The 13337-nt window shown below is 40.8% G+C and overlaps 1 protein-coding gene across 1 annotated transcript in view; it reads right to left on the bottom strand.

The window, feature by feature from the left end:
• Positions 1 to 13337, bottom strand: part of LOC131573703 (mitogen-activated protein kinase 12-like) — a 29385-nt gene extending 16048 nt beyond the window's left edge. Inside the window, exons 1-4 of the mRNA XM_058827904.1 lie at positions 13123 to 13337; positions 12289 to 12418; positions 2670 to 2728; positions 1263 to 1374 (exon numbers count right to left, since the gene is read on the bottom strand). Coding sequence (XP_058683887.1) covers positions 1263 to 1374; positions 2670 to 2728; positions 12289 to 12418; positions 13123 to 13238 — 417 coding nt within the window. The 5' untranslated portion in view covers positions 13239 to 13337. The remainder of the gene's footprint in view (positions 1 to 1262; positions 1375 to 2669; positions 2729 to 12288; positions 12419 to 13122) is intronic.

The raw sequence follows: 13337 nt of genomic DNA, 5'->3' as shown, positions 1-13337 counted from the left end.
CTTCAGGAGTGGACTGCTGCAGTGTGGGTCCCCCATGGGCCACAGGTCTTTCCACAAAACCTCCCAGGGGCCTGCTTCAGCCTGACTTTCTGTGGGATGCAGCTTCATTTAGGCCACATCCCTGGGCCCCAGCATGGGGTCCTCCATGGCTGCTGCGTGAATAGTTACTCTGTCGTGTTCCTTCATGGGTTGCAGAGGATCAATCTGCGCCACCATGGTCCTCATGACCTGCTGGGAATCTCTACTCCAGCACCTGTAGCATTTTCTCCCCCTCTGTCCTCACTGACCTTGGTGCCTGCAGCACTGCTTCATATATTCTCACTCCCCTCTCACAGCCACTTGACAGCATTTTTTTACCCCTCCTTCAATCTATTACCACGGACATGCCATGAATACTGCTGATGGGCTCAGTTTTAGCCTGCAGTGGGTCTGCCTTGGAGCCAGCTGGAACTTTGTCCAACACGGAGGCAGTTCCTGGTGTCCTCTCACAGAAGCCACTCCTGCAGGCTTCAGTAACAAACAAACCTTACCATGAACCTGCCCAATACATCCTCATAAATTCCTGCTCGTTTTCCTCCCATGTATGTCAACCATACACAGTTGCTCCATTTGTCTTCCACATTTATCCAACACACTTCAGTGTCAACCTTTGGGGCCGCAAGTTCTGCTCTGCTGGCCTCTGTCATATAGTTTATGTCACTAGGACCAAACTATGTTTCTAAGCCATTTCACTGGAATTAAATTAATTATTCATCCTTTCCATTACACTCAACCTAAGCTAATTATTTACAGTTCACATATTGCTTGCCTGTAAAGCTAGCACAAATTATGTTTTTCATCCCTGGTGAATAGCATGCCTCTCCTGGAAACCTTCTTCCCAGACAGTTACCTGCAACTTAAACAGACCACTCCACTTATGCAGGCCTTGAGACAACATTTAATAAGACCTGGCTTTGTGACTAGGGAACTAATCATAAAACTGAAATTGTAACTCCACATTCAAAGTCCAGATTAGAGGTGAATTTTCTCCAGCTTAAACAAATTTCCCCCAAACCTGGCTTTAGTTTACCTGATTTTAGTTCCTGCATTTGTAAAATAGGAATTATAGCACTTATAATGATTTAGATTTAATACATATTTTTTACTATACTAGGTGAGATAAATTTTATCCTGCTACTAAATTACAAGTACTTATAGCTCTCCATAACTGTTTACTAGGAAATAAAGGCTGTGAAATCAAAATAGTAGTAGAACTGGCAAACCTTTAAGCCTTTCAACATCTGATATACCAGGAACTGGATTCGGTCTTCAGTTAATTTCTCATGCTTCATTATCTTACTCAAGTCTGTTCCCATAAATGGCATGACGAGGTAGCTTAAAACAAAACAAAACAAAACAAGGAAAGAAAACTATACAGATTAACTTGATTAACTTTGTCATGTAAATTTAAACAATTGTATATTATAGTTCAATTACAGTATTAAATTATGGATCATTCCATTTACCAAACAATTCTATCAACATCATTCTCCTACCCTCCAAGCCCATCTGTTTTTATCTAATTGTGCTAAAGAGGTACTGCCCAGTTTTGTCACGGATTATGGAAATTTGCTAGTTATCAGAACTAGTTTGAAAGAAACTGACCAAAAGCCTCATGATATATCAAAGACAGCTACACAGAAAACCAACACACTCATGCAAGACAATGATCTCATAGTCACAACCACCTCATTAGACTAGCAAAATCTGGAGGATGATTTTAGGGTCTCATTTAAAAGACAGTGCTTCAATGCTCATCATATACATGTGCATTCTATTACATATGCTGTATAAAATACTAGCACAATAGACAATACGGACAACATTCCTTTTGGCTCAGTGATCAATATGAACATATGGTCCATGTTTCCCATATTTCATTTTCTAAATTTTTCTGTCAGACAGCTTTCTTTGTTAACATATAAATACACAAGCTTGTTTAGGAAACATAGATACACTAGATAAAATCCAGAACAGTTCTACTAACACAGGAAACCTACATCAAGCCCAAAAGGATTTCTGAGCATTCTTTCTCTAGCAACTCTAATCACCAGAATTGTAGCAGTAAATACAATCAGCAGACATGTTAAGCATCTTGTGTAAGAGATGCTACCAGAAGGTCAGGGAGATGAGGTAGAAACAACCTGTATCAGGTGCTGTTTGGACCACTGACTGGGGAAACAGTCACAGGGCACAACAGACCACAATGCAGGCAAACACTAAAAAATTCAGCAGTACCAGCACTTTTGAACTGATCCTTGAATTTGGATGGGTCCCATTGAGATATACCATGTAGTAGGGGTAACTTTCAGCCTACCTGACTGGGTTAAGAATCGTCCTACCATTTGAGCAAACTGGGCCTTAGGGTAAGAAATCAGTATTTGTATGGTGGATTAGGGAATTCACTAAATTGCCATTTACTAAGGGCTGAAAGAAATACACACCTTGCAAGACAGTAAACTGGTTCAAATGACAATCTGAAACTCCAGCCCACCAAAGTTGCACGTAAGAGTCATATTAAGATGAAACTCAGAAAAAGAAAGTCCATGAAGCAACAATTTTGAAATTCTCTATTTAAAAAAGCAAAGCAACAATGTTCTGCTCCAAAAAACAAATAACTTGGAACTTACAAGTCATTAAACTTTTCCAGTGTTACATCTGGTGTGAATACATCCAAAATTCCAATGACCTTAAAAAAAAGAAAAAAATAAAATTAATGGCTGATTTGGCACAATAAAGCCTAAATTACCTAGTAAGTGAAAAAATATAACCCAAAATATAGTAAGACATTAGCTACAGGCATAAACATGGCAGAAAGAATACCTAAAGTAGTGCCAGGATTTGCTGTGTTAGATTTTATAAGTCAGATGGCAGCTTTACCCTGTGATAAAAAAATGTAAGTATCTACTGGAACTACAAGTTCAGAGGCTAACCATTTTATGTAAGGGGAGACAGTGTTTTATCACTTTAACTACTGAAGTGTTGAAAATAAACCAGAAAAATCAGTTTATAATATGAAGCACTTTTAAGTGCTCTCCACCTAGCTCAGTCTGATGATTATCAATGAAGTGCACTTTAAATATCTTCTAATTTCAGTAACAGGGTAATTTAGGTATATAGACTACAATAGCTTCTTGGAAGTCCAAAGAAGAACTAAACTTTTTATTGAGAGAAAATTAGCAAGGACTTTATATGATTTACTATGACTTATACCTTAGGTTCTCCAAAGAGCTTTTTTTTTGTCAAACAAAAGCATTCTATCACTGAACAAAGAAATAATAATCTTGTAAAATGGATTTTCCACCACAGCTTTTCCTATTAGTATAGTTTTTGGGAGAACTACACAAACTGACTGGGTGCATTACACTAAATACCAATGCTTCTTTCAAGCCCATTGAACACCAGAAAATTAAATATACAGAACTCAATGCTCAAAAATAAGTAGCTGGAATGATCTAAAGCCAAATTTTAGTTTAGATGCTGCTTAACACAGGCAGTGCCTAAATAACACAGGCTTTGAGCTGTTTCTTTTCTGAGTTTCTTTTCTACCCCTGCCGCTAACTCATGACCATTTCTGTCTCATCAGAGGAAGACTCCCAAGCCTCAAGAGTGCTTGTAGTGTTTCCCAAGTGCACTCTGCTATGTCACAGAATCACAAAATATTTTGAGCTGGATCATATAGATCATCAAGTACAACTCTTGTGTGAATGGCCTGGAGGGGGATTGAACCCACAACTTTGCTGTTATTAGCAACATGAGGCTGTGCAGGACTTTGCTAGAAGCAAGCTAAAAGACTAATAAGCTTTATAACCTTGTTGAACCCCATCTTTGTGGCCATACAGACATTAGATTGTACATCAAGAACTCATCCAAATCAGTTATCTTTTAAAAAAAAAGTGAAACTAAAGAGAAGCATGAGCAGAAATGGAGGGGGGAAATGCAAGAAAAAGACAAATTATTTAAAGCTTTAAATCCCCAACCACAATGAAATCCTCAATGCACATATTTTTAGTCTTTCCACATTAAGGGCAGACTACTCTGGTTAGTCTGGATATTATCAGAATGTCATAATGATGAAGAAGATAGAAAAACTAATAAAAATGAAGGCAGAAAATCACAACTCCCTTTCTTTGTAGCCACATATACCTTTCAAAAAAGTCACTACTAATATTTACCTGGGATGGTTATATGAAACTAATTAAAGAAAAATAAGTACTATAAAACAATAATTAAACCCACAGAGGATATGGTTATTATTTGACGTAATACCTCTAGCGTTAACATTACAGTAAGAATTTTCTTTTTTATGTCAGTTTTACATTAGGTTTTCCTTTTCTCTGTGGAGGTAGTGAGAGAAAGGAGGACAGGATTACAAAGATATACTCCGCAAAAGTGGAGTATAACACAGCTCTACAGGCATTTCCTAAGGCAGTGTGTGTACACAAACAGAGGCACAGAGCATACAGAGCCACAGAAGTTTTATGCTCTCCTCAGATGTACATATATGAAGAAGGAAGTTAACATTTTAGCAGTAATCTTATTTAATATGCATCCTTCCTTACCAACCCCCACTTTCTCAAAAGTCTTACTTGTTCTCCTTGAGCAGGTATTTCCATGCCCTCATATACCTAGGCAAGAACCAGAAGAAAATAAACTCCATCACATCTGAATGTGATGGCATTCAAAGACAGTGGGACACCACAATAAGAAGGGACACAGAGGAGGATCAAATAGTGTGGCTGCTCTATTATATGCATCTGTACACCAAGGCATTATCAGGCACCCCAGTGAAACACAGGAGCATGAAGAATATGTTTCCATGTAGAACATACCAACCCCAAAACTCACTAATGAAGTTCACTAACATTCTAACACACATCTATTGAAGTAAACAGAGCTCCTGGTACTTACTTAATGCTGCCTGATGCTCATTATTGCTGAGGTAAGGCTGAAAACTTATGGAGACAAACCTATCATTGCTGCAAATCCTCTACAGTGAATGAAGCCACCAAGACAAATGCTCAGCTCCCAAAGAAGGGAATTTTAAATAATGAACTGGGAAACTCTTGAAATATCCTAAGGATTTCACAATACTTTCTTGCTTTACAAACTAAGTTTTCTGAAAGTCCTGAAATCCATCTTGGTATCCAAAATAATAAGGCATACTAATAATTAATCAATTTTAAAATAAAAGTGAAGGACTAATTTCCTTTTCCTCAGTGATCTTTATTTAATAATTGTGGCTAGGATTATTTTCCTGTGCTGAAGCAGAGTCATTCATATTTCCATTTAGGCCAGAGATTTTTGCAGCAATATTAAGCACAAGGAAATATGGGACAAAATAAATCCTCTAAGAAGATACAACTCCAGCTAATTGTTCAGGAAAAGGGAAAGAAATGGACAAAGTGTAGTCAACTCCCTCCCCTACAATATGATGGAAAATCCTGTTTCTGTTTGAAACCTCTCAATTATTTGTAAGGAACTTTTTGATGTTCCAGCACTAAAATAAAAGCCATAAACAATGAAAAGAATAATTTTTTTTTATAGTGTTGCCTATATAAAATGTAACAGAGATATCTGTGAAACCTTCTATAAATATATTTTTGGTGTTAACCAGCACAATTACTGACACCAGCAGATAAGGAAGCCCAGCTAAGGAATGAACCCCATACACTCTGCAATGGTAATGAAAAAATCTGTGGAAATCAACAGCAGTGCTGCCTTTCAGCACCTTATTTTACCCCAATTAACTCTGCCAAGAGGCAATGTCTCAAATAAATAAGCCCACAAAGAATACATCTACAGTACATTTGACTTAAATATAACCTGGATTTCTTCAGCCTGCACTGAAGTACTCTAATAGATTTTATCTCAAGGACAGGGTGTAATACTGTGTCACTTCCATAGAACTACAGATTGATTTGGGTTGGAAGGGACCTTTAAGCTCTTGTAGTTCTAATCCCCTACCATTGGCAGAGACACTTTCCACTAGAGCAGGCTGCCCAAAGCCCTATCCAGCTCAGCCTTGGACACTTCTAAGGATGAAGCATCCACATCTTCTTTGAACAATCTGTGCCAGTACCTCACAACCCTCACAGTAAAGAATTTCTTCCTTATGTGCAATCTAAATCTACCGTCTTTCAGTTTAAACTGTTGTCCCTTGTCCTGTCACTACGTGTGCTTGTAGAAAGTTCCTCTCCAGCTCTCTTGTAGCCCTGTTTGTGTACTGGAAGGCTGCTCTAAGGTCCCTCCAGAGCCTTCTCCAGGTAGAACAACTTCAACCCTCCCAGTCTGTCTTCATAAGAGAGATGCTCCATCTGGCTGAAGTGCAAATCCACAAAACTATGCATCTACTGGTCTAACTGGTTTTCCACAGGTATGCTTTCACCCAATATATTTACTTTGAAGCCAGCAGGGGCTGGGTATCAGCATCTCCAGCCTTTCTTAACCCTACTGTGTGTGTCCCCTGACCACACTCACCAACTTTACTGTTGTTAACAAATAAATAACAGGTCCACATCAGTATGGTGGTTTCTGCCCTTCCTTTCTCAGATGACCTCTTTTCCAAACACTATTCCAACAGCAAAGCACAATGCTGAATAGTTCATTACCTCTACCCTCCCCTGCACTTTGATGTATTGGATTACTTCTATTCAAGAACTGACGCATTACATTACTGTAAAAGACAGTTTCTGATATATGCAGCAGTACATCAAGAAAAAACCTGAATCTAGTATAAATTAATAAGTAATGTAGGTTACATCTCTCATACAGTAAGTGCTGCTTTCTCTTGAAGATATTATGCATGAAAACACAATGAAGTTGAGTGGCTTTAGCACTCAGGCTAAACATGGAAGCACATTTCTTAAGAGAGAGCCTTGGTGAACTACATATTATGTCACATTAAATTTTCTGTAGGATTAACTTCATGTTCCTGTGCTGTTCTCATCATGGGCACCTGCATCCTTTTATTACACTAAGAACTCTCAATCTTTTTAAAATTTTTATTATTCATGCCAAGGCTTGGACAACAGTCACCTTTCTTCTTCACAGAGATGAGGGATGCCTGCAAGACCTCCTTTTCTCCTGCCAGTCAGCACACTGGCACTCACAAGCCATACCCATGAACATCACCACACTCTTCCTTCAAAGGATTCATATGTAACACTGGACAGATTCAAATCCTGCAGACAGACTCATCTTCATCTCTAGCTTGGATGGCAATCAAAAGAGAAAGTTTGGGTTTCAGTGCTGCTTTTCGTATTTCCATTTCATGGAATGAGCTCATCAGTCTGCTTTACCAGTACCCAAGGCTGAGTGTGAATAAATGGCTACCAGCTGAAGCCCAGCCTACATAAAGCACCTATTAGTCTAGTTAGGAAAATAGGCAGAAATGACTATGCTGACTTACTGACTTTCGAGTACCAAAATTAAATTACTACAGTGTCCTGTTAGCTCCCTAGATGTGCTTTCAGCCTGCAGAAAAGCAGACAGGAGTGTTTCTCCCTTACAAATTTTTGACAGCAATAAACTGTCCAGTTATAACTGTGTTTTTGCTTTCATAAGGACCAATAAGGAGATCTGCCATTTCCAAACAGGAAATATATGCACTTCAGTGGCATATATGTACCCAAAGAATGCGAATTTTTATTTGGTGCAGTCCTGAAGGACTTGCTGCAGGAAACCTCTTCTAACATAGTGAGCACGCTCTCATCCATTACGGCATCACTCATCTACAACTCCCTTGTTGGTCTGATTTTGTACACTGCAGATGCTGTTGCTTTTCATTGCTCATGTCAGGCTGGAAGAACTGCAAAAGGTGACAGATTTAAGATTTTCTCAAGCAAGAACATAGTGTGACCAACTATTTTCTCTGGAACTAATTCTTCCCCTGGTTGACACTCTTTTTATTTTTTCAAAATAAAAAAGAAAACAGAATTAAAAAGCAGCCAACCTAAAAGTGTACAATCCTCAGAAATGTAACTGCAAAGAGACAGATAACTTGGTGTCTGCTGGATATCTAATTCCTTCCAAAGGGGAAGAAAATGCTACATGCTTTTCATGATGCAAAACACACACTGGTCTTCAGATGTGGGAATACACCAGAGAATAATTTCCACTCTGAGCAATGAATGAGAGCATAATATAGAGTACCTTTAAACAAATGGTACAGTGGCCTCTTACATACAGACTTTCTAGGAAGTGAAAACATCTGTAGAATATTAACTGACCCAAGAAATGTTTAATGGGCATTTGTCAAAATTTTACACCAGAAACACATACAGACTTTAACTGGTAGAACTGCATCAGGATTCCCGTGGGTGCCTATATGTACACATAGGCATATACCTATGTACAAACACCACACTTTGAAAAAAACCCCACCCTGTTCTGACACGAGCCATCAGCATGAGCCATTGCTCTTCTCTTCCTCTCACCACTGCCATCTCTCCTTGACAGCCATTCTGCATTCCTGCTTGAAAACTTCTCTAAACAAATTGAAGGTGAGGAGAGCACCAGGGCTGGACCACTGCAAACAACTGTGCACTTGTTTCAACAAAGCGGGTATCAACGTATCACTTACAGTCCAAATGTATAAGAAAATCCAAGTTGTTTGCCAAAAGAAACTAGAGGTTCTGCACCTCCACTTACTTGTCTGGGTTTCACTCTGCATACACAGACATCTCCATTAACTGCAGATGAATACACAAATGTAGAGCTATGCAAATGTTTGAGAGCTAAAGCCAGGGCCAAAGTTACGCTGGACATATTTTCACTGCTTTTGGTTTTAAGCCAGAGCTATAGTAGGTAAATTTTAAAGGTCCTCATTTCAAATGAACTCAAAATGGACAGAAACATGGAACAGAAGCAGCACTAATGGAAAATATTTCCTGAAGGTAAAAAGACTGCTCCTCTGTACAAGACTCAGCAGATGTGAATGAAATAATCAAGAGCTGCTAAGGCTGTAGTAGGATGAATACTACAAACTAGCATGATTATATGAAGGAGAAAAACAACTCCAAGAAGTGCTTTCTTCATTTTGCCTTAACTGTGTTTATTCCTCATTTCCATACCATGCCCTTCCATATACCAGCTATTTATACAGCTGCAGAGTGATCTAGCAGCATATCCCACTGGAAAGAAACTTTTCTTTCTGACAATGTCTTAGGAATTGATCTGGGTTAGACTGCTTCTTTAGTAGAAGAAACAGCTTATGGAGTTCTGGAAACATCCCGTGTCCTCTCAAATTAAAAGGCCTACCAAAAAAAAAAAAAAATCATACCAGTGCCATTAAAGACCAATTTATCTCTTAACAGGCAAGTCTCATCCTCCTCACACACAGCCTCTGTCCCTTGGCCCTCCACACTTCTTTGGATTTGTTTGCCAAGGGCTGATGAGAAGTCCCATGTGATCAAGTCTGCACAGTTTATATGGGAACATTCCTCAATACATGGTCTACATAGAAATATGCCTCACTACATTTACTTGAGAGACCTTACAGAGAGCAAAGGTCTAATGAAAGGTGGTATGCCAGCAACCAGTCAGCTCCTGAAAATGCCTGAATACACAAGCAAATTGACCTGTGACCTAGCTTCCCTACAAAGTAAAATACAAATCCAATAAAATTCAGTAGAATAACTCCTGTATTTGCTTTTACAGGATTTCTGGTCATCCTACAATCCTTCTACATAAAAAGATGACCGTATTTCTCAAAGGGGGTATAATGGAGGTCATCTAGGGTATTAAGCATTAATTTTCCTCCATTTTTCTTCACTGACATGCTGATGAATTGCATCACTGAGACACAGGTTTAATGGTATCTTCTGCTATCTTAATGGAGGATCAGAGCTGCTATTTTTAACACAATGTGTCAGACCATTATAATTTCTTCCATCATTCTGAATACAGCATAAGGTTAAATAAACTGTGATAATGTATTGCTGTATGCTTAACACAAAAATTCCCTGAAAGCTACGAGGGGCAGAGATGGCCCACTGAGAGGTAATCATAGTGAAAAAATAAAACATCACACTTTCCTTAAAAGCCAATATCAAATTCCTCATGATTACAGAAGTAATTTTGAATCAAAAACAGGTCAGAAGAGTGAACTGGATGTAATTTTAACTATCAAATAAACAGAAGGAAGGTCTTTACTGTGACGGTGGTGAGATAGTGGAACAGGCTGCCCAGAGAAGTTGTGGCTGCCCCATCCCTGGAAGTGTTCAAGGTCAGGTTGGATGGGGTTCTGAGCAGCCTGGTTTAGTGAAAGTTATCCCTGCCCACAGCAGAAGGGTTAGAACTAGATGATCTTTCATATCCCTTTCAGTGCAGGCCATTTTGTGGTTCTATGTTTCTATGACATGCAAAAAGAAGCTCTTTGACAGAGTGACTGTGGGTCAAAAGGGTCGGGCTGAAAATCACAATGAGAAGCAATACTGCCATTCTGGTTTAATTTTGGATGGGTAGAACAGCTAAAGGAGTACCCTTGAGATCAGCTCATGAACTGAAAATCCTAAAAGGCATTGCTGCTGCTTCTAATTCACCACGGCAAACACAACAGACAAAAGGGAGTGAGGCTGGGGTGGCAGACAGGAATTGTCTTGATGGCTGTACTGCCATGTCAGTCTCATCACAGATGGGTGGAACAGTCAGTTTCTGCCTCCAATCCCTGCAGGATCATTTATTTCGTCTTTGTTCTCTAATAAGTAAATGCCATAATTCATGCTAAAACTTTTCCTTAGTACATAAACCTCTTCTTTCTGTGGCCCACACTGTTTCCTAAGATTGTAAATCATTCCCTTCCTTCATATATATTGATCTGTAACTTGTACAGATTGTGCTTAGGTTCCCCAGTGAGCATTTTCTTCTGAACTCTTTAATTACTAATTGATCCCACAGTGGAGTTCTAGGGTATTATTTGAAAGGGCATACACTGCATAAAACCTGCTAAGAGTGGAAAATGCTACCCAACAGATTATTCTGGGAAGTGGAAGAAAAATAATCTCAAAATTCTGGACACAGTTAGGAGCTTGGCAACTGCATGGGCTGCTCTGCTCCCAAAAGTTCAGTAAAGAAAATGCTGAGAGTATTAAAGCCCATATACAGAAGTTTCCTGCAAACATTAACTCCTAAACATATGCAGCAGTGGTTATAAGGCAGTTACTTTGAAGTAATCAGACTAAAAGTTTTAGATTAAAACAAGCAGACGGTTTCTTAAGCCTACAAAAAGCTCTTTTTCCTTCTGGACTGTCAGGATAGCCCACAGATTATTCCTCAAACAAACCTAGTTTGTACTCACAATATTAGTATTATAATGTTTAATGGCAATGACTAGTTATTGTTATTACCGCTTTCTCTCATCCTCACTTTTGATCTCTCAGCTTTTTGTGAAGGCCCTCTGAATGGAGGTATGCTCTAATCTTCCACATCAACTAACATTTTAAACTATGTTCTCATGCATAATGTTAACAACTCCCTCCAAACTATAAGGTTTTTTTATCCCATACACATTCTTCATGAACAGCACTTAAAACTACTGCTGTGACCCTGGGACTCTTCTCAGTTGGAATCCATGCTTTCACTCCATAAATACTGTTTTTGCACAAACTTCCTCTTTATTTTTCCGAAACCCCTAAGCAGTATTGGAATAATGAATCTCTCTCCCAATCATACTTTCAGTACTTCTTTCTATAGCTGTTCTTCTTTGATGTTACATGGGAATTATGTTCAGAATTCTGTTACCTATTCTCTACTTCACAGTAAAGGAATTTGTTAAATAATTTGCGGACCTTCCCCTTTTCCCATTACTATCAGCCTGAAAGGTTCAAATGCTTTGTGTATGTGCATCTTCATGCAAGGGAATAAAAAAAAAAAAAAAAAGAAAGAAAAAAAAGAAGAAAAGATGATGCTGGCACCTGAAACCCATGGATTTGTGCTCTGTATTCTCCCACAACACACAGAACATAGTAATGGAGACTGTAATTTCTGGTCTTTAATCCCTCTCACTAGCACTGAGCATATTGTACTGTGGTCCTAATGTTCCCCACCCAATCTTTCCTACATGGAAATTAAGTGGTGTTTCCCACAGGATATTCTAGTTTGTGTGAATTGAAGTTTGTAGGATAGGCAGATAAAAAAACAGGCTGAAAGATTCCATTATTCCATTCAGCTACACATCTGCCTTGTCCGAATATGCATATTTTCTTTGATTTAGAATGCCTAAGCTGTGGATTTGAGCTAACAACTCACGTTTTCATGCTTCATGTGTTTCAGGAGACGCAGCTCTCGGTAAGCTCGTTTGGCAAAGAGTTCAGACTGAAACGGCCGGTACAATTTCTTAATGGCCACTTTGGTACCACTTCTTCCATCGACGGCTGAGCTTTAAGGGAAAATAAGTCTGGTGAGCAAGGACCGAAGCAAGTCTGCAAACCCCAGCAAACCCGGCCAGCACCGGGCAGCGGCTGCATCCTGCCCCGTGCTGCCGGGCTCTCGGCCCGCAGCCGCCCGTGCCACGGGAGCAGACCACCTCCCCAAAGCACCTCCGCCAGCAGCCATCTCATTTCGATCGTTTAAAGCCTGCCAGACTCTGTGATGAAATGTAGACAATTATCAAAAGCTTTAAAGACGAACATCTGCGGAGTGGAGAAAGAAAAATCCCCAAGCCAAAAATAAGACAAAAAAACCCACAAAACGCCCAAACCCACCACCAATGCAGAGCCAAACCAAGGGGCCCACCCCAAGGGCTACAACCCCCCGAGCTTCAGGGACGCTGCCGTTCCGGGGTGCCGCAGGCAGCGCTCCCCGGCAGGGCTGAAGCAGGGCTCCGGGCTCTCTCTGCTCGCTCCAGGGACGGAACACGCGAACAGCCCGGCCCGGGGCGGCCCCGCTGTTCACCTGGCCGCCCCTCTGCCTCCGAGGGGCCGACGGCACCGGGCGGGGCCAGCCCGGGTCCGAACAACAACCGGGAAAAGTTGGCAGGGAGCAACACGCCAGAGGGCCGGGCCCGGCAGCACCCCCCGGGCCGGGACAGAGGCCGCCTCCGCCGCCGCTCGCCCCCGGGCTGCCCCCCGCCGCCCCGCTCACCACACGGCTCCGTAGGCACCGGACCCCACCGGCTGCAGGTCCCGGTAGCGGTCCCGCACTTCCCAGAGGGTCTTGGTGATCTCCTGCCGGTAGAAGCCATTCTTGGGGGAGGACATGGCGCTGCCGACCCCCACCGGCACGCGCCGACAAAGAGCCCGGGCCGGGGGAGCGGGAGCGGCCGGCGCCGCCAAGCCGGGCTGCGCTGGGGGGCTGGG

This window comes from Poecile atricapillus, chromosome Z, assembly GCF_030490865.1.
Source record: "Poecile atricapillus isolate bPoeAtr1 chromosome Z, bPoeAtr1.hap1, whole genome shotgun sequence".
NCBI lineage: Eukaryota > Metazoa > Chordata > Aves > Passeriformes > Paridae > Poecile > Poecile atricapillus.
Note: the sequence above shows the minus strand (reverse complement) of the source record. Positions and strands in the feature narration are given on the sequence as shown.